The sequence below is a fragment of the Python bivittatus genome, unplaced genomic scaffold, assembly GCF_059951505.1.
Source record: "Python bivittatus isolate LINGU-HERP-01145 unplaced genomic scaffold, Pbiv_v1 ctg000590_np1212, whole genome shotgun sequence".
Classification (NCBI taxonomy): domain Eukaryota; kingdom Metazoa; phylum Chordata; class Lepidosauria; order Squamata; family Pythonidae; genus Python; species Python bivittatus.
The window spans coordinates 28,404,044-28,425,873 of record NW_028277086.1 but is presented as its reverse complement, the minus strand read 5'-3'; the positions used below and the strand labels follow the sequence as shown (position 1 = coordinate 28,425,873).

Genomic DNA, 21,830 nt, shown 5'->3' with positions numbered 1-21,830 from the left:
GCCTTTGGTCATGCTTCCCTGTTAAAGGAGTGTTTTTATCCTTATTTCATCCTGTTCAAGGGCAGATTCAATGTAGATACAATCTGTTAGGCTTACTTTGGAAAGAAGTAAATGACTTGGGAGTAGGTGACTTGAGAACACAGGAACTAGAGGGAGGATACAAATTGGTAAGATGGGGAGAGCTGATTTTATAGTTTTCCATTGACTCAAATACATAGGGATAGCATAATAACTTGGCAGAGAGTGCAAGTTATTGTGCATGGCTCTGCATGGCTACATGGACCACTGAGGTAGAAGCTATAAGGTGCCTGGAGCAACATCTGATAACAAGCTCTAGTCTTCCCATTAGTAATGTATGGAACAGACTATCATGAGAGAAATAGAAAAAATATCTATCTGATATTACACATTGTTCAATGACAGTATGGGCTTTTAAGGAATATATTGACCTGCTTTTAAGCCTGAAGGAAAGATTTGTGTAAAAGAATCTCTAAATTTCACATGCAAGAATCGATGAAAGTAGTAACTGTTTTGTTCTTTTAACAAAGCTAGATAAAATTATTTTCAAAGAGAAACCCTTCCAATTGGTTTGTTTATCTCAACTTGTTCTGCTAGCAGCATGGGTGTGCATGCAAGATGGTGAGTAAACCTCATCCTGTCTCAGTAACTTCACTGAATTGAGGATTACAGGAGATGTTAAGGATGACATTTTAATTTTATTTTTTAATGTGAGATTCTGAAAGAAAGTTATTTGTTGTTACTTCTCATCCCTTTTTTCAAGATGACAAAAGTGGAATCTGGATTTTCCACAGTGATAACAGGAAGATTATACATATTTTCTTAGATCCAGAATGCAGGTATTATATATTTAACATTTTCAGAAACTGCGTACTTGTGAGCAGAGAAATGGATACAGATGATGATGACGACGATGATGATGATGATGGATGATAAGCCATCATAAAAGTGCCCAGGTTTGTGTGACACATTAAGTTAGGCTAATTCCAGCCCTAGCATGTTACCATACATACCATAGTTTGGTTCCAAGTTTTGTTATAACAATAGCTTTCCTAAACTATTAGGGCTACCACATCTTGGCTGAAAAAAATCCAAGTAAACATTCTAGATGGCACTGTGTTTTCATTCTCTAAGCAGAGAGTTTGCAGTTTGCAACATGGTTATGCTACCACAGATAAGGATTTACAGATGCAACAAACACCTTGAGTTAGTGTCAGACGTTGGCTGTGTAATTGGCAGAACAGAAAAGAAGGTACCCTCTAGACAAAGTTGGGAGGCTGCATCTCTATTTCCTTCATTTTCTTTCCTAACAACGGTTGTTGAGGAAAGTAAAGGAGGACACAAAGCTGGCTGATCTTTCCTTCATCGTAATCATGGAAGTGCAACTGTACTCTCCATGATTATGTACTTTCAAAAATAAAAAGCTATTTTAAAAAATTGAACAGGAAAAGGAGATGTTGTGGCTAGAATACTATCCAAAATGTTGTGGCTAGAATACTATCCAAAATGCCTGCCCTCTTATAAATTGGAGCTGGCCTCTGGGAGGACCCACATGTAAGTATCTTGCCCATGGATAGCATCAGGTTAGCCATATGTGTTATATGAATATTCCTTTTACATTCCTGCAAAGACACTCTTTGGACAAGTCCCCTGGAATGGTATTGACAACATACCATGGCTCTCTTCTACAGCATAGAGCAGTGTTTCTCAACCTCAGCAACTTTAAGATGTGTGGACTTCAACTCCCAGAATTCCTCAGCCAGTCATGCTGGTTGGGGAATTCTGGGAGTTGAAGTCCACACATCTTAAAGCTGCCAAGGTTGAAAAACACTGGAGTAGAGGAATGAGTTGGTGACAAAGGGCATTCAGCCAGCACTTTGCTCCTTAGAATCACATTCATGGCACCAAAATGTGTCCTCAGTGCTGCTGCTGAGAAGTTATTCAGTATTCTTCCCAGGCCAATGGTAGTGTGCAAAACTTGGTGCTCCAGTCAATGCTACACCCCTTTCACCATCATTGCACCTGTTTTGCAGTGAGGGGTGGGGGGAAGTCACAGCGGTTTGGAGAAGCAAAACTATTCCTTGAATCTTCTCGGCAGGGTGGGGGAACAATACAACAAGGCACAACAATGCCTAGTTTTCATGAACAAGGGGAGAGATCCAAGGAGGCAGGATAAAGTGGGAGTTTCTATCAATGAGAAATTGCTTATCTGACAGTTCCAGAGGAAACACTGCAGTACTCAGCATAGCTGGGCAGAAAGTTAGCTGGCTCAGCTGCTGAAGACCTCCCCAAAGTCAGTGTCAATTGGGGGATATTGGGACATAGCACCTACCCTGGATCTGCACCACCCTTCCTTCCTGAAGCAAACACGATGCATGTGGAAGAGGCTTAAGGCTGTGGATGGAGGATCCAAGCTCAGCACATCCTAACTGTGCTACTTGTTGCTGGTTAGCCAATGGCATTAAAATACTGTGCTGCTTCCAAGAGATCACAGGAGAGCTAAACTCAGTTCCCTACTCAACATAGTGCAACCAAGCAGAACACTGGGAGCTCAGCGCTTTTTTTGTGATTGAAATCACCTGCAACTGTTGGTTGTCTGCTCTGTGTTTCTCCCACATTGCTGGGAAATATATATTAAAGGAAACAAATGCCATTTGAAGTAAGGAAAATAAGCAATGTCCTTTAAATTGCCTGAAAATGACACACCTGTGCTTCACCCAATAGCTAAATCACTCAGTCTTTGAAGCAAGCTTAATATGAAGTCACTTAGAGCATGAGTAAATTAAAGTGAAGGTTGTGTAAATTCCATTGACTTCAGAGATAGAGTCGAGTATATGCTTCATTGTCTCCCATTAAAGCAATGATAGGCAACGTGTGGCCTTTTGGATATTGAACTCAGATCTGCAGCAGCTCAGAGAAAATTGCTAATACTGAGACAGTTGTAGTCCAGTAGCATCTGAGAGGTCACACATTGTCCTCCCCTGCATTAAAATTGCCAGGATTTTGATGGAACTATATTTCCTGGGTTTATATCCTGAATACTATTCTTCATTAAATAATAGCACAGCCATATAGTATAATGCATTGGTTCTCAACGGGGGTGGTACTGCCCCCCGGGGGGCGGTGGGAGGATGCTGAGGGGCGGTGAACTTGTTTTGGGCGGTAGGGGGTCGGTGGGCATGTTTTGGGCGGTAGAGGGGCGATGAGCATGTTTTGGCATTCGAACTTAATTTTAAAACTCCCCCCAAAATTTATTAAATCGATTATCCGGTTTACACCATTTGTACCAGCAATAAAACGAACTTACGCGACGGCTGCCCTCACGCACTTCTAAGAATGGTGAGACGAATTTGTATTCTAGGTAGGCTGACCTTGAAGAACTCGACACTACGATTCTTCTCCGTAGGCTGACCTTGAAGAACTCGACACTACGATTCTTCTCTGATCCCAACCAGCACAGCGCATGCGTCAGCTGTCTTCCTGCACAATTAATCGCAGCGTGTGCGTCAGCTGTCTTCCCGCGCGATTAATCGCTGTGTGTGTGTTGAGTGTCCTTTCAATATGAATGTTTGATTTGACCTGTGTTTCTTGAGTTGCTTTTCGTTCGCTTCATTTTTTTTTTGCATTAGTCATTTTAATTTTAATAAAAGGAATGCAATTACCTTCCAGGGCAAAAGTATCGAGTTAAATCGAACAAATTTGGTGTGTAAGTCTACTGAAAAAAATTACTTAAAATTTTTGCCTTTTATAATTCAGTAACTCCCCCCACAAAGGGTGGCATTGAAAAATTTTCCGCTCCTTAGGGGGGCAGCAGCTTCAAAAAGGTTGAGAATCACTGGTATAATGCATATATTTTTTTCTCTTAGCCCATTATTTATATTTTCTGTTTGCCCCGACTCATGCTTTTGAAAGATTAGCACCCAAACGTAAAGCATAATATATGAACATTATTATTTCTTCAGGTTAAATAGAGTAATAAAAAATATTTTGGTTTATGAAACCAGTAACTAGTGAGAAGGTGAAAACTAATAACAGGATATCAATATATGTCTTTAGATCATTTTCTAGCTCCAGGACAGGATAGAAGTCCACCATGCTGCTACTGCAGGAAATCTACCAGCAGCCTTACATTGTGAATCTGTTTTACCAATGCAGCTTTGCCAGAGTAGTGGCCAAAATAGGACACAGTAAATCCTATACCATCTGGCTCTGAACATACCACTGAGCAGGCCAGAAAACCCTGTCTGACTTGGTTGAGGGGATGAAAAAAATCACTTCCCCACCTCCTCCCCCACAAACTATAACAAAATATAGACTATTGCAAGATACTGCAGTCAGTCCCAGCACATTAGTACCTATGTACAATCCATAACAGGAGGATCTTGTGCTAGGTGGAGATGCTTTCTAGAGAAAATTAATCTGGCAGTTTCTTTTGCTCCTCACATGGCTGTTGCTGGCCCACCTACAGACATAACTTTGGTCTTTGACTCTTTCCCTGCTTAATTACAAGGCTATCCATCTGGTAGCCATTTGAGTCAGCGAAAATTATACAGACATGAAATTTGCTTCCTGCATTACCGGTCCTTATCTGGCCTCTGTTCTGAGTCACTGCCAAATGCTGCAGTCCTGGTTTTGTATGTTCAGCATGCACTGGGCAAAGCAATTTGTTGAGTCCTCAATTTGCTTTCCTCCCTGTTCAGCACTTCATCAACCATCAGGAAAAAAAATCTGCCAATCACAGAGCTTATCCACAATACCCCAGTCCCATCTCTAAAATAGGCTGTTTATTGTTTGCAGGGGGCATATTCTTATAAGGGAGTGTCCACCTTAGGGCCAGCCCAGTTAGACCTGGTTAGTACTAAGATGGGAGGCCACCAGGAAGTTCCAGGGTTAAAAACAAGACTGGGATTTTGAAGACTAGCTTATGAAATGCATTATAAGGAGGTGTCAGAAATGATATGGAAGGAACCATGGAAAAGGGGTCAACTGGGGAGCTAAAAATGAAAAATATTAGCAAGGAATTGCTGCCAGATAGCAGATAATAGGAATGCTGAGGTTCCCCAGGAAAATACTGCATTGTCCGTGAGCTGAAAATAATTTGCTGAAAGCTACAAAATACTTAAATGAGCCTTAGTGAAGAGCTAAGCTGACCAATGTCGAGAGATTTTTGAGATCACAGATAGGCCTCCATTTGGATTTCTGACATTTGAAGAAATCCAGGAAGGGGTGGCTTCCTGTGATATTTGATTGAACTTGGGTCAGTCTCAGGGAATATCCCTCATCTTTTTACTGAAATTGTGTTGCACAATGAAGGTGAGCCTCGAGTGACAGTTGTCCAAGTGTACTCTCTAACGATCCTGCAGTACAGAATTGATTATCTGGTCTATTAAAGAATAGGAATCATTAAATAAATCAATTTGATATTTGAGTGTATCATTGTGGCATTATTCTTTTTAACAGGTTGTACAGTGGGTAGAAGGAGAGATGGACAAATCAACACATGATTTTAGTCAGTAATGTTTAGTCAGGGTTTTCCAGCATCATGCACACAGTATAGTATTGTCACATGATTTTTTTTGTTGTTGTTTAAAAAAAACAGGTTTCATAGCAGAAAATATAATGTTTAAAGTAGCCTTAACTATTACTGTTACTAGATTTGCTGCTTCCATGTAAGTTCTCTGATAGGTTGTATAAAACTAAGACAGAGGTGAACCTTAGGGTGTAAAACCAGAAAGACTGAAAAACAGCTAACTTTTTTTTAATTACACAAACATGTACAATTAGGATACATGAGGTTTTTATATATTACGAAGTCTTGCTTAACAGCAGCTGCCATTTCCCCAAGATTTCTCAATCTAAGAACTGAAGACTGAACAAACACCATGATGACATTATAACACCCACTCTGGTAGTAATTAGTTTCCTATTTTCCCATCATGTGTCTGTGTATATCTACAATCCAGCTATGCTGTATTAGATGGGAACCCTTTTATAGGCTGGGAAACTAATTGAAATGTATGCTAACTGAAGTATTTTTAATGTTTTAATTTATTCTTGTTCATATTACATCATTCAAATGCAAAGAAGCCAAAGGAAAATATTCCTTTGTTACAGAATAGATTACAGCAAGAAGGTAAGGGGCCCTTAATGAATCCACAATCCCATTTCTCTTGATCACTCCCCACAACTTTAGCCAAATTATCATGCCACTTCCATAAGATTTTGAATAGCACAATAGTAGCCCTCCTCCTCGAACATTTTCTGATGGAGAGTCAAGATGGGGAAAAGTGCCCCTTCTCCTGGCAAGGGACATTCTCATGCAGAGGTCTTTGCTCTGTCAGCCAAAGCTGTAGTGGTGGATTACAGCCTGAAGCAGAATATGCATTGTGGGTGGAGCAGATTTTGCCTTGGATTCACTGGGAAGCGCTTTAAGATGTGGTGTGCCCAGTTCTTTTATCCTAATGACCCGTCCAAAAAGAAGATTCAGCACCGGTCAAAAGCCACTGAAGAGCAGTTCCATTTTTCCCCATCCTAAATGATGCTTTTTTTTCTGGTGAGAAAAAAAGATGGAAGAAAGTAGTAGATAAACCTAGGAAGAAAACAGTTGGAAGATAACAGTGATATCCGAATATGCACTTTGATTAATGAAACGGGCTTCTCACACAGTAAAGAGGCACCTTAAATGAATGAATGCTTGGCTATATCATGTGGCAACTTGGTACGGAGCATACCTGCTTCCAATTGCTCGCTCGCTCTCTCTCTCTACCTCCAGTCCAATTACCATGGCTAGAAATAGCTGTGGCTGGTTACGTTAGGACTAAGCATCCCACCTGAATACAGGATGCACCTTCATTTTACTATAGTTCATGATTTCTTTCTTTCCTGCTGGTTACATTTTCTACTTAGCCACAGGTTCAGGTAGCATGCCTTCTGCATAAACTAAGCCTTAAATTAACCAGCAACAGCTCTTTGTAGCCATGAAAAGTGGCAATGGGGAAGTAGAAAGTGCAGGCAGAATATTTAGTCAAGGTAGCTTATATTATATTATATATAATTATATAATTATATATTATATTAGTCAAGGTAGCAAGGGTGAACAGATACATCCCATGTTCATCCACCAGCATATCACCCAAATGTGATCATGTTGGACCCCTTTACTAAGCCACTTACTTTGTTCTTGTCTCCCACTGGTGGATCTTGGAATTCCTGGGGAGAAAGTAGTAGATCTTGTTTAAAGACTGCCTATAAGTGACTGTCTAGCTTCTGCTTAAAAGTTTTCAGTGAAGGAGTCTGCCAGCTTTTAAATCATGTGAAATAGGTTTTCATATTCAGGAAGTCATTTGCTTGGATGATTATTGCAACATGGGACCTTTCCCCCAAAATTTAATGTATTTTGTCATTTGAAGCTCTTTTTTTTTTAGTCACATATTTCTTTTTTAGCAATTCTAATCTCCTTGTCCTGGTCCAATTATATATGAAACTGGGGATCCAGAACTCTCTCTCCTAACTTTTTTAAAAAAAGTTTAAAATGGATGCAAAAGGCATCTTTCAGTGTTTTAATACATACTCCCACCATTATCAGATATTTGGCAATAGCATTATGAAGACATGTAAAACACTATAAATGCTTATGTGCGCATGTTTTTTAAAAAGACTTTTAAAAATGATTGCAGTCAGAATCTATTATTAGAGAATGATTTCTTACCAGTTTTTTTGCAATGCCAGGGCATGTTCTCTGGCACCAGTTCAAAAACTGAGGCAAATAAAGCAATCCTGCACACATAGTTCCCCTCCTGAGATAATTTAACAGAAATGCAAGAAGCAAACTTAAAGAATAAAGCAGAATGTGTTGTGATTTTGGTCAGCTTGGTGTTTATCCTTTAAACAAGGGAGGGTTACTGTAGGTCAGGCTGTGATGAAATAAAGAAAAATGAAAGAACTCAAAAGTTTATTATATCACAGCAGGATACAGCTACACCAATGTGCCTATTCACATCTCACTTCTGAGAAGTTTCATAGTTACCTTATTCAGGTTCAGTTTCTTTGGAAGGAGATCTCTGGCAATGTATGATGTTTTCTATAGTACAAGGCTGACATAATATGAGAGTAGAAAGCATTAATACCCCAATAGATCCTGATCTCCCTCAGTGCCATAGGATTTCCTAAAGAAAGCAAAATGAGTTGCGAGTTCATACTACACATAAACGTGGCCCACACATCACAGATCACAGGTTTAATCATGATTACTTGAACAGACTATGATTGGCCTAGTTCTTGCCTCCTTGAGAGAGGTTCTTTTCATGGCAAGACACTGGACCCAGCTTGTGATGGGAGGCCACCTTGAGATAGCCACCACCACCCGGAAAAGCAAAGTCAGTTATGTCTTTTCCAGTAGTGGGCAGGGGAGGGGCAGGATCTATCACCTTTTTTTCATTGCTACTGGAGACAAGCATTTCACCCTTCCTCATGAAAGACTTACCATGGCCAAACCTCTAGCTATACCAAGAGTTTCCTCATACCCTGCATCTGCCATCATTTCCATCTCCCCAAAACCTGTGTTTTGTTTTGCTTTTGCCCAAACCTGGTAAGATGTATTTTATCATTTCAGTTATGTACGTAGTTAACTGGGTACATTAACATGTCATTAACTAATAACATTTCTATCTTTCTGTCCTCCAAATATCATCCAGGATTCTTATAACAATTCCTGTTAAATCGCACGTATTTAGATCTCTCTAATGCTCAGTGGGCCACTTTTAAGCTGAAGCTTGAAAATTTTTCTGAATGTTGGTTCATGATAGTTAATGAGTTTTCCTTTGAAAAGCTGTTTTTTAAAATGTTTTACTCTATTCATTATCTTCTAAATGTATATTAAAAAATACTTCAGGCAGTACTGCAGAGGAAGACAACCTGGTACCTTAGTATTTTAGAGCACAATGCCCCCATTCCCTTATAGGGGGCTATTTTACCTCAGACTAACTGTAACTGAAATCCAGGCTGGCTGCCTGTCCCTGAAGTGTTGTATTCCTCTGGCAACTGCACTAGAAATGTTTCCTAATGTCTAGCCCAATTTATATTTTTTTCATTTAAAAGGGATATTCTTTGATATGATGAATAGCTTCTCAAGCTTAAAGCAAAGATGGCTGATGGTAGCAACAATGGAAAAACAAAACATTGGTTCACTGAAGTCTTGCAGTTAACCACAGCATTGATCTTGCATCCACTGGAAAATGTAAGCTCACGTTGCTTACAAGAGATCATCTCATTGTCTTTTTTTTCCCCCTTCTTCTTGTGGCATGTGTGGGAGTTATGGCTATAGAACCCTAGAATACCTCTGAAGAGGGAGTTGAGAGAAATTGTGTTGACCTTCAGCTGTGTTAGGAATTCAAACATTCAATTATTATCTCAACCCTCTGAAAACTCTCTCTTGCTTTCATACTACAGTCAATCATGTCAGTGAGCAGCCTTAAGCCTCTTTGGTCATGTGAGATCATGATTAATGAGATCTGAAGGAGGCATAAAAAGCTGTGCAAGGACTTTGTACAGAGTGAAGATAAAGCAAGCATTACTAGCAGAACTATATTTTTGTACAATAAAGTGAAATGCTATTGTGCTATTAATATGGACGTCAATTTCATTTTGGCAACCATAGTTCAAATTTTTGTATCAATTTTCTTTTTCAAAAGAGTCAGTGGTGCCTCTAAGGCAGGGGTCCAGCTCATTCAAGAAGTTTCAGGTTGCTCATCAATTCTATAACATTCATTATATGGAAATAATTTAATAAATACTACTTTAATAGTATTATGAATAACAATAACAACAATAATAATAACAATGACATCAACTCTTTGGACAGTCCCATCCTCTGTTGCTGATCCCTAACTTTAACCCTATCATGCTTCTATTGCATCTGTTTTGACTCACTGCAGAAGGCTAACCTCTTTTGTGCATGCAAAAGGACTGGTTGACTCCCGTGACTTTTCTGTTCTCTCTCCTCTGTACATTACCAATCACAGGGAATAATATCTGCCAATCACAGCACTGCAATAGGAATAGAATGGGCCTAGCTGCAGGACTATCTCCATTACATCTAGTCTCCTTCTGATGACTTTCTTCCTACAACTTTCCTCTCCCTTTTTTATAAAGAAAACGAGTGCTGCATTCCAAATTCTTCCATGTTGTCTTTGGAAGATGGCGGCTGGTCCTGTTATTCCCTTCTTTCACTGTTTCAGCCTTGCATTAAAACAGGAATGGCCATAGAATTAAAGCGTTTATGGTACTATTGATGGAGCAGTCTGTTAGACCACCTGCACAGTGTGTCCTATCCAGATATCTAGGGAAGCAGCAACAGATGAGTCTGACCAAGAAAGGGAGGGAGCAGGTTCTCGTCTGTTTCAAATAGCCAATAAGCACTGCTCTCTCCAGCCCATACTTGGCCACTTGATTTTGCCTTTTGTGGCTGCTATTGCATGCTTTTGACTTGTGGGGAAAAACACTGCTTTATCCCCATAGAACTAAGGAGGATTTAAGCTTGCTTAGCAAAAAATGACACTAATGTCATGGGGCAAATAAGAGATGTTGCCACCAGAGAATTTGTACAGGGTACAAGTGGGGAAAGGACTTTAATTCTTATCTTATGAAAGTCATAGTCCTCACAAACTAATCCTTTCTGGGTCCTTCACCTTTTTAAAACCAGGATTTACTGTAGTGCTTATAGTTTTATTCAATTTCTAATTTAATTCCCTGCTTTAATATAACTGTTGTAATCCATGAAAGCTATTGGTTTCTTTAGTTGTTACCAGATTCAGGATCTTAGTAGGCATTCTCAGACAAAAATGTTTCTCAATCTTAACTCCCTTTTAGATTTGACCGTTTCCCCAGATGCTTAACAAAAATGTGAAAAATAATGAGCTTTGACTCTAATTTCCTGCACAACAAATTCAACTTTCACCTTAAAAACCAAAAGCTGGCCGTGTTCCTCCAAGTGAGGGTAGCTTGAAAGAAGTATGTCTATAGCAAAAGAACTCAAGCAGCATAAGTGAGAGGTGGGAATGTTCACTATCACCTCTCTGTTTTGTCCATTACAAATCAAATGGGGATGGACATGTTGTCAGATTTGGTCCTAAACCACACACTGCACTTTCCAGTTCTGTGCAGATAATTCTAAATATCTATTGGGGGATGGGGTGATAGATACAAATTTTTCCCAACCTGGGTAATGTCCAGATTTGTAGGCTTCAGTGCCTAGAAGTCTCCATATTGACCATGTGGTTAGAGAATCCAGGAAGCTGAAGTTCATGCATTTTGGAGGATGCCCAGGTTAGGGAAGGCTAAACTAGAAGATCACATTGTCGCCACTCAACAGTATACTTGAAGAGGCCCAGATTTTACACTTCATTCCACTCTGTTACCCTTGAATAATGGAAATGCTGTGGAAAGGTATAATATTCAAGTCCAGAGCAAAACCAGATGCTAAAAAGCAAGGATGGGGAAACCTGTGACCTTCCAGATGTTGCTGAACTACATCTCCCACCATCCTTCATTAATGGTCATATTTTACTGGAGCTCTTGGTAGTTGTGGTTCAGCAATAGCTGGAGAATCACTGATCTCCCACCTCCATTGGGAAGGGTATTAGCATTTTTAGGTTTGTAATGTTGTATTGCTTTATATAAGCCATATTGGGAATCATTTTGGACTGCAATTTGGTTGTCCTCAAGATAGCCCAACGTTTTTCTTAGACTATTTAAAGCCATAAAATATGGGTTATACTGGAAACAATTTCTTAAGTTCTGATCACCTTTGTAAATTGTCATTAATTCTGACTTTTTAAAAAAATGAATACTAGAGGACAGCATCCACATATTGTCAACAGCTGACAAATGTATCTGAATCTCTCTTTTTCCCTTTTAAAGAAAATAAAAACTACCTCCAAGTAGCCTGTATGATATTTGTCCACATATGGAAACAACTTTTAGGGTCAAATTGCTTGGCCCTGAATCAGATTCTTCATCTAGAAAATGCAGCTTGGCTATTCTGCTCAAAGTCCCCTGAGCCTTTCATTTCCTTAAATAAATGTTTTATATTGTTACCAGAAAAAAATAAATAAATAAACATATGGGAAAGTATGTTGAAAGGTCGATATAATCCAAAGTCCAGTGTAACTTACTAATACAAGCTATTTTACGCAAAACTTTTAGCACTATGTTATTTTCTAATGATGTTTTGAACTTTAATCCAAATTTTGTTACTGTTATTTTCAGGAAACTACTTTTCCATCTGAAGTACAATGGCCTATTGCCCAGTGTAGGGCTTCTTAAGTAGCAAGATACGCCATTTCCTTCTTGATAAACATGTGGGTTAATACCATGAGTTCTCAAGGAAATCTAAATGCTGTAATTTTAGCAACTTTGTCAAATGAAAAGCCATTTAGAAGGTATCATTTGTGGATGTAACTGTGAAAGTAGACATATCTCACTGTACAGTCCTATACACATTTATTCATACGTTCCACTGGCCACGTTCATTTATTGTGCTAAGTCACCATTTTGTTGAACTGTTTGTTTGATAAAGTGTAATTGCCTTAACATGCATCATGACATAACTGTGACTTGCACACCACAGTGCCTAGGTGTATAGAATCTGTTAAACTATCAAAACGCCAACAGACCACTTATGGTATAACATAATATCCAATCAACTTTACTGCCTGGAGTGTATTACAAATCTATATCTGATGGATTCATGAAGAATTTCACCAGTGCTAGAGTTGCAGTTGTACTGTACCACCCAAGAACATAAAACTGTATGAACAATGCTGCCAGGTTAGGCTAAAGGCTATCTGTTTTGAGTTCTGTGTTTCACCATGACCAACCAGATGTATCCAGGAAGATCACAAGCAGGACATCAGCAAAATGGTCTGTACCATTGCAGTTGTTTGATTTTGTTTCTTTATTTAGAGGGCTTATAGGGCATTCCAATCCACTGATCCTAAATTAATTGGGGTTAAAACCATACAATCAATTTTTAAAAAAATCGTCTGCATATTAGTCCTATGGAATTGAGAATCATGAATAAAAACATCAACAATAATAATGAACAGATCCAAAATCATGACCCAACAGCCAGTCACAATGATCCGCCTCCCTCTCCCCTCAGCCCCATGACTCTGGCTTGATGAAACAACTAACTTTTCACCAATTTTCTATATGCCAGGAAGGAAAGCTCCAGTTACCCATCAGGAGAATGCTATTCCAGAGGATGGGATTGGTGCCTAAAGATGACAATATCTAACCAAGGGGACACATAGAAAGCCCAGCCTACTGGAACTTTCAGGCAGAGAGATGTCACTAGGAGAAGTCAGTCCCACAGGTACCCAGGCCCTGTACCATAAATGGGTTTAAAGGTGACAATCAGCACCTTGAATTGCACCCAGAAGCCAACTGGCAACCAGGGCAGCTTTCTAAGCAGAGGTTTTATGTGGGTGCCTTAGAGTATATCATCACTACCCCACCAGCTACATTCTGGACCAGCTGTAGCTTCCAGATGCTCTTTGAAAGTAGCCCCATGCAAAGCATGTTGCAATAGTCCAACCACACTAAGGTGTGAGTGGCAGTGAGCAATGCCTGCCATTCCAGGAAAGGTTTCAACTGGTGCACAAGATGGAGCTATGCAAAGACCTGCTTGGCCCCAGTGCCACCTGCTATTCAGGCAAGAGCTGTGAGTGCAAGAAGACCCCCAAACTGTGCACCAATTCCACACAGAGTAGTGTAACCCTGTCCAGAATTATAATGGAAACTCACTGGAATTGGCAAGTCTTTGAACCCAAAACCACCCTGTCTTGCTAGGACTGAGTCTCAATCTATTCTTCCCCTCCAGACCCAGACAGAAATTCAGCTATGTGACCAGTAGATATTTAGCCTCATCCTCTATGAATCTGGCTGCCACCAGGCTAATAGCAACGAATTCCATCACTCATACAATGAATACATACATACATATGTAATCAAGAACTATTTCCTTTTATCAGTCTTGAATGAGAATCTACTTTCAACCAGCAACCTTTTATAATTTGATTTTTATCTCTAAGTATACAATGCAATAATTTCATTTTGCTTCTTCCTTCCCCTATTTTCCTATTTCTCCTATATCGATTATAACATTAATGGGTGTAGGAATTATGCACCCTTAAGGTGCTATTAAAAATAATGTAAGAATACTGTAATGATTAATAATCAGAATTGATTGTTATAATCATATTAGATTGAAGGCAGCAATAAAAGGAAAATATATATATAGAAATGTTATCTCAAGTTAGTTTGTTCATCTAGCCTAATATTACCTATTTTAACTGATAACAGTTTCTCAAGATTAAAAATGGAAATATTTTATAGTGCTTGCTATTTGGTTAATTAAACTGGAGAAGTCACAGCTCTAGGTCTCATATCTTGTTTTGATATGAGATTTACTTAAAAACTGCAATTAGCTAAGTTTATACATTATGTTAAACCATGGTTTAAAAACCAGGGTTCACATATCATACTAAGCCAAAACCAAATGCATTGTAATAAGGCTTAGCATAGCCATCTTCAACCCTGATGTCTTCCAGATGTGTTCCCAAGATTTCCTAGGAATCTGCATATCTAGAGGATGCTGGGATGGAGAAGGCACAGTGTGAAAACAAGGCATGTCTTCTATTATAATACTTTGACACTTGTTTGTGAAAGTGGACAAGGTTATGAAGCATCCATAAACAGAAGTTGATCCAGTCAGGTTATTAGATAAGTTGGATGGAGAAAGGAAGTCATGCATGGAACAAATGGCTGGATTTGTATTGTATGTGTATATTCAGTTATGCTTGGCATGCCTAAATTGCGTTAAATGAAGCACAGGATGTGGTCTGATCATTTTTCAGAAAGATTGGGGTGGTTTCAGGCCTCCCCATCCATCTGAGTCCCTGATAAGAGAAAGGCTTAGAATTTGATTGTATGCTGCATGTTCATCAATAGGATGTAGTATCTACCTCATCTATTTTTTTTTCCTGTGCTATCAGCTCAGTTGCACTTTTCCTGTTCTGGAAAAGACTCTTAATTCCCATGACACAGCTGCTAATGGCTATTTTTCTATAGAGAATGTGCCAGGCAGATCTGTTGCAAAGCTGAGCAGCTAATTTTTTTTCTTTCTTAATAAAATACACTAGGCCACTAATTCAGGTATGAACAGACAACCCTTTTTAAAGCTATGAGCAGCAGAACTAAACACCTCCTTATGTATAAGCTGAGTTCTGAAAGGAAAAACATCACCTCTAATCAGGAGTAAGAAAACTTTTTACCACTAAGTGTTATATTCCCTAAAGTAGCCTGCCTGCCTGCCTGCCTGCCTGCCTTCCTTCCCTTGTGGACTTCCAGATGCATTGCAGGTGACATAAATTGAATTCTGTGAATTTTATTCCAACACATCAGGAAGATACCAAGCTAAAGAAGATTAAATTGATTTAAGACAGAGGCATCTGAATGGGGGGATCAAAACGGTCAAAATGGTGGTCATGGTCACATCCACCTATCCACCCCACCCCAGATCTCCCTGGCTGGGGACCCGCTGCCAGTGTTGAATGGAACTGAAAGAATCAGTGGGTAGGACCAAAGGCCAAAGAGTGTGAAGCCTTTCATTTTCTTTCTTGCTGACACTCACTTCCCTTTCTGCTATGAAGCAGATAATCAGGGAAGTGATACAGAAAGTCTGACCTGCTTTCAGACGATTTTGAAGTAGCTGCAAACTGCCTTAGCCTCATCTGAAATCTCAGGTTCACAGCACAGCTTGCAGTAAAAAAATAAATAAACTCTTGCCTTTCATTATGAGATGGTGAATATTTTATTTTATATTGCCAAAGACCCCACATTCACATGTCTGGGCTGTATAACATGTCATTTAAAGAAAATATGAATATGCCTGTTTCTGTGTAAAATGACTATAGATTCACTAAGTGTAAGTGTGCATTGACAGTGTGCTCAGGAAGGCTGGATACAGCCATTTCATCTCACTAAAATAACACATTTATACATATGATAAGCATTTATTTAGTCACAAATGTGATCTACTTTCTCAATGCTTTTTAAAAAAATGAATGGTTATAGCTTAGTTGTTCTCCAGTAAAAGGCAAAAAGGAAGAAGATGAACAGAAATGGCAATTCTCCACCCACTCAAGGAAATGATGCGGATTGAAGAACCCGGTTCCATCTGTTACAAACTTGGAGTTTTGTCACATCTTCTCATAAACTCTTGTACACATGGTGCCTTTCATGATGCATTCCTAAAAAGAGGAAGATAATCTGAGACATAATAGAAAAGGGATAATCACATGATCAGCCTCAACACTACTGTAGAATAGTTACATATGTAAGATGAGAATTCATCTTTTTAAAAATTAAATAATGAATAACAAAATCTTGTGTTAAATAGTGTAGCTAGCATGTCTAAATGGATTTGCTTTTGGTTTCTTTTCCAGACTTCATGTACAATATCTCTTATGGTACTGTTGCCTTTCAAAATTCAATGACCAAGGTCCAAGATGCTTTTGTTTAATTCTAACGAACACAAGATTTAAAAAGAACAAATATGTCAGCATATGCCTGAAACTTCATCTGGACTGAATGCTAATGATCAAGAGGTGAAACTGATTCTCCCAGTCACTTGAAATATGCAATGTATGTATAATTTTAACCCATAAGAAGTGAAGCAGTCTTGAATTTAGCTCTAGGAGAGGGGTGGAAAACAATTTCTAAGTGATGGCTGTAAAAATTTAAGAACATAAGAAGAGCCTGGTGAAACAATCAAATGTCTATCTAGTCTACAGTAGGAAAGCCAATAGGCGGGATAAGAACCCAATGTTCTCTTCAACTATGTTCATTGGGAAATAATGCTAAAAACTTACTGGAAGTATGATATAGCCATCATGAGTAGTAACCATAACTAGATTAATATTTCTTTCATTTGTTTAATCCCCTTTTAAAACCATCCCAGCTATTGACCATTGCTAAATCATGGTGTACCAAATTCTACCCGTTAACCTCCTTTAATCTGGCTTAACCCTCTCACCTTTCAGCTTCACTGTATTTCTATCTGAAAGTTTGAGAAAAATATCTCTCCAACCACTTTTTACGCAACATGCATACTTTTATTACATAATTTTCTTCTTCATTTTCTTTCTTTCTTTTTCCTAATGTAAAAAGCTGAAAATATCATTATTTTTGTGTAATTTGGGCCTTTTAAAACCAAACTTGGTTTTAATCAAATTGGCATACACATATGTTTTAACCAATGAACACCACCACAAAGTCAACATTTGCATTAAAGCAGCAACTATGGAAGAACATATTCAAATCCATCCATTCATGAACCATTCTTAAATCAGATTCAAATGCTAAGCCACACATTTTTATTCTTTAATTTTAAACATATATTTTCAACAGATTTTTGATGTGTACCCTTTTCAAGCGTATAGCTGTCGTCAAAATATATACCTTGCTGTTCAAAAGTTCCTAAGATTGCAATTAACAAATTAAACATGTGAGCATACTATAGTTTTCTTTTGAAATGGGGAACACTAAAAATGCTTACTTGATTAAAAAGAGCAACTTACCACCACCATTCTCCCATCTACTAGTTTCCTCCTTATTGTCGATTCCTTGCCATTCCATTTCTGCACTTGAACCAGTGCACCTTTTTCTAAGGTTACAAGAGTCTGCAGATCCAAATAATAATTCTAAAAGTTATCATTTTGACACAGATTGGGCACAATAAAGAAGGTGGAGTGCTATTAAACATGGCAAGATATGTCGTGCACCCAGGTATAGTCTAGTCTTGTATTTCAAATAACACTTTATTCCCAAATGTAGAGACTATCTATCTATCTATCTATCTATCTATCTATCTATCTATCTATCTATCTATCTATCTATCTATCTATCCATCCATCCATCCATCCATCCATCCATCCATCCATCCATCCTCTACCACTTAGGAATAATCAGCTGAGAGGAAGATAGAGAGAGAGAGAGAGGGAGGCATATATCCTGCTTGTCATAGTGGATCGCAGTACTTAGCTGACAATGATGGCTGATCATTATAAAGCTAAGCAGGACTTGGATGATGGGCTACCAAGAAATACCAGGGCAAGAGATTAAACCAAGAAGTAAAAAAAGCCCCCTGGAAGAAAGCTATGGCAAACTACTTTTGTACTGTTGCCATGAAAACAATATAGATGAGTTCATGGAGTCACCAGCAGTCAAGCTGTTCCCAATATCCATTTTGCTATTTCTGAATCTTTTTTCTTCTTCTTGTTGTTCTGCCATAAGCAGTCACTTGCATTCTTGAGTTTTGCTCTTGTATTTCATATTGAATAGCCAGAGTTTTATTAGGAATAACATGCCAATTATGTTTTCTGCTATTGCAATCACAAACAAATGGCCCTCAACATATATTCCATATGTTCATCATATACTCTTGATGGTTCCTCTTTCCATTTTTCCGTTTTATCTTCCACACGATTTAAACATTCCATGACTACTGAATATGCTCAGTTCTCACATGCCTGTTTTGGTTTGGGGCTTGTTTGCTTTGTCTCCTTTGAATTATGCTTTGTGTTTTTTTACAGTCCTTGGGGCCCTTCTTGATTCTGCTCTATTTGTATCAATGCCACAGTATTATGTAGATCTGCCAAATCTAGTCTGGAAAATCCAGTGTCCACTAGTTGGCAGCAAAGCTAGTTTTCTCTACCTCTATGCAGCCCTCAAGTGGTCATCTTAATTTTTGCAGCCCAGATACAGTAGCTGTATTATAGAATTATAAAAAGGAAGTTACAAACATTTTCATTTACAAGACATTTTCCTTCCTTTTCTTTCTGAAATACATTGTAAACACATCCAACACTTTTCTGAGAATTTCCCACATCAGGGCTGAACTCTGAGAAGGTAAGTTAGACAATTGGCAACTGTTACCCGCATGTCCCACTTATTTATTTGCTCAGTGATCTGAAACTCTTACAGTGTTCCTAAGAGCATCAACATGCCTCTAATTTCACAGATAAAATGGAAGGGAAACCTATTCACCCTGGTTTTTCTGCCATCTGCTGTGGTTTCTTGAAATTCTTGACCCAACTTAAATGCGATCTGTGTATTTTTAAAGACGCTTTCCGTTTTGATTGTGATCTCATCACCCTTCATGCTGATGATGACTTTAGGTTTTGCCAAGTTGCCAAGTTTCCTGGTGGCCAATCCCACTCCTATAGAACACCAAGAAAACAGTAATGTTGACAAGAAAATGAGATTTTTTTTTTCCGGTATTATGCACGTTATCAACATCCATTATTTCTGAAAAACTTCAATAAAAGAAAGAAATAATATATTTGATGGAGGGTGCCAGAGGGTTATTACCTATCTGCATTCTTCACAGAATTATATTTAAAAGGCAGCATTTATTTGTGTACCTAGTAAGACAAATAAAGTTCTTTTATAACTTTTAATCATTTATTTATGATTTTAATTTGATGTAAGCCGCCCAGAGTCCCCCATTGTGGGGAGATGGGTGGGGACAAGTCTATTAAATAAAAAAATAAAAAAATAAAAATGTGTATTTCTGTGAAAACATATTCATAACCCAGTACCCTCCCCATGTATACACCTTTCATCTCCTACAGTGACCCTAAGCAACAGCTGGCAGGGGACAATGGGAATTGTGTTCCAACATGTATGTCTATAGAGTGCCTGGTTAGGAAAAGCTAAAATAGTGGCATCAAATGAATAATAAATTTAAATAAATAAAATAAAAAATGGAAGCCAAGGCAGAAAGAACTGCTTTTCTATGCTATCTTCTCTATATGAAGAGTCAGTTGCAGAGACCTTGCGGTTCTCTGAACCTGTTTGTTTTCTTGCAGATATTTCATTGCCCAGCTAGGTAACATCTTCAGGGTCAGTTCCCAGACGAAATGTTAGCCCTGCAAAGTAGTCTAGACAAGAAGCACAACCAAGGGTACTAGCTGTATCTTTATTGTAAGATTACATTAACAGAATCTTGCAATATTGAAAGTGTGTCTCCCCTCCTTTCCTTTTACTTTCTGAAAAACTGGGGAGGGTCCCTTTAGTAACGTTTCCCACAACCTCTCCCTTCTTCAGTGGACTGAGACATTTTTTACATGCTGGTTGTCCAGTCTAAAGCTCTACCTCCTGTCTTTCAAGGTCATTCCCACATACCATTACATCAACAGGCAAGATCTGCTTTTAGTTATTGAGTCTTCTGCACCAGATGTGTGCACCTGTATGCGTGCAGAAGCTACCTGAAACTTATTGCATTTGAGGTGTTACCTTGAGGCAATATGCACATTCCCTCTCTGATGTATGGTCTATGATGATGCTTTTACAAAGATGCATGATTGCTTACTATGGTGGGTACTGCTTGGTGATGTATATATAAAGCATATGTGGGCTATAAAAATACAGAGGACTATCTGATGGCAGCAAAAAGATATAGGAAACCCTAACTCTCGGCTGCCCTCTATTGTTCATGTGGATATTTGCAGCCCAGATCTGGTAACCTCACCACACTTAAATATAATTTCCATTTTTTTTAAAGGTGCATTTTCGTAGGTTAAAAAAGCAGTCTGGAAGCACATATCTTCTTAAGTATATTGATCCTACAAGAAACCAAATTAGCATTCTGTAGAAAAACAAATAGTAATGCACATAGTCTCCCTTTCTCTTGTTTCAAATTTTACTTCATGTTCAAAAATAATACAATAGTTATTTTAAGTCTTATTTGAATGAAACATATTTAACTCATAAACAGCAAACCTTAATATTTAATCCATATAAACTTCCTTAAAACATAATTCTTTGGACAAAATAAAGAACCAAAAATATATCCCAGAGGTATCTGACTTCATTAGTTAAAACCCTTCAGCGATTCAGTAATTCTGCAAATGAATATATTTACATTACATCCCGTTGATTTAAATTACATCCCATAAGAAGCCTGGGTTTCACCTATTATTTATATATAGAATCATCTATATGGTGATTTACAAAGCCCTAGAATAAGATTACTTTTAGAAATCTAGCATTAAGACCAGTTAAAGAATATGCACCAAAGAGTTATATCTACAACTTCTGTGGAACAAGTAATTTTATTCACAGTAAAAACTGGGTACCAGGAAATTTAGGTTTATTTATTTAAATTTATTAGCAGCCCACCTCCAATCTCCCAATACCAGATGAAGTTTTTCATTATTCCATCATGAATAATGATTTGGAAGTAACGACAAGTAACATATTCATTTAATATTATAACAAAAGGTAAGAAAAAAATTCTAGGAAGGTTATTACAAAAGAAGAAATTTAAAAATTCTCTCTTATTTTAAAAAATTATTTTGAAGGGGCTTAAGTTAAATGTTTCATGATCTAATTGCAAAGCTCTCAAAAGAAATCAACAACTGACAAACCGCAACATTTTAAAAATCAAATCAAGACAAGTCTCACCCAATTCCTTCATGTAATCATCAAAATTTTCACTAGAGATGAGTTTCCAGCTTCCCACAAATTTGTTGCACATAGTTTTGCTGGCAGTGTGTCCTTGGGAGAAGAGCGATGACAGGAGCAATTCTTAGGAAGAGGCAGATGGATTATATGAATGGTACATATCCCAGCCACGTCTTTTTAAGAGAGGCCTAGGACATGCAGTGCTCAGCACCTCCCAATGCAGAAGGGCAATATCAGAGGCCAAACAATGGGCCCTTGTGCCACGCCATTCATGCTAGTACCAA

The 21,830-nt window shown here is 38.3% G+C and overlaps 1 protein-coding gene across 2 annotated transcripts; it reads right to left on the bottom strand.

Moving 5' to 3' along the window:
• Positions 1-16,033: 16,033 nt before the first annotated feature.
• On the bottom strand, positions 16,034-21,830 carry LOC103052215 (myelin P2 protein). Of its 2 annotated transcripts, XM_025169380.2 has the most exons (4): positions 21,547-21,830; positions 19,126-19,298; positions 17,658-17,759; positions 16,034-16,328 (listed from the first exon to the last, which is right to left on the bottom strand). In XM_025169380.2, exons 1-4 carry the CDS (start codon positions 21,617-21,619, stop codon positions 16,278-16,280), a joined length of 399 nt encoding a protein of 132 aa, XP_025025148.2. In that variant the 5' UTR covers positions 21,620-21,830; the 3' UTR covers positions 16,034-16,277. The 2 variants fall into 2 exon arrangements, with proteins under 2 accessions (XP_025025148.2, XP_088004826.1); XM_088148700.1 differs by lacking the exon at positions 21,547-21,830 and having other exon boundaries at positions 19,126-19,432.